At 57.5% G+C, this 233-nt stretch overlaps 1 protein-coding gene across 1 annotated transcript in view; it reads left to right on the forward strand.

Moving 5' to 3' along the window:
• Positions 1-62: 62 nt before the first annotated feature.
• Positions 63-233, forward strand: part of SHH (sonic hedgehog) — a gene marked incomplete at its 3' end in the record, with an annotated part of 4214 nt that continues 4043 nt past the window's right edge. Inside the window, exon 1 of the mRNA XM_010145084.1 lies at positions 63-129. Within this exon, the coding sequence (XP_010143386.1) occupies positions 63-129 (67 nt within the window). The remainder of the gene's footprint in view (positions 130-233) is intronic.

Consider the following 233-nt stretch of genomic DNA (forward strand, 5'->3'; position numbering starts at 1 on the left):
CTCCGCCTCGTCAGCGCGGGGTCCTCCCCAGCCCTGCCCACCCCCTCGGGGCTCCCCCGGGGATGCGGAGCGGAGCCCCTAAGAGCGCAGCCTACCTCCCCCCCTCCCGCCTCTTAGTGATCTCGCCGGGTAAGTGGTAAGTGAAAGGAAGGAGAAGGGGTGAAAAAAAGAAGCGGTCAAAAAAAAAAAAAAAAAGCAAGACACCTGCAGCCTTTTTTGCCAGTATTTTTATT

Source organism: Buceros rhinoceros, unplaced genomic scaffold (assembly GCF_000710305.1).
Source record: "Buceros rhinoceros silvestris isolate BGI_N320 unplaced genomic scaffold, ASM71030v1 scaffold22821, whole genome shotgun sequence".
Lineage (NCBI taxonomy): Eukaryota > Metazoa > Chordata > Aves > Bucerotiformes > Bucerotidae > Buceros > Buceros rhinoceros.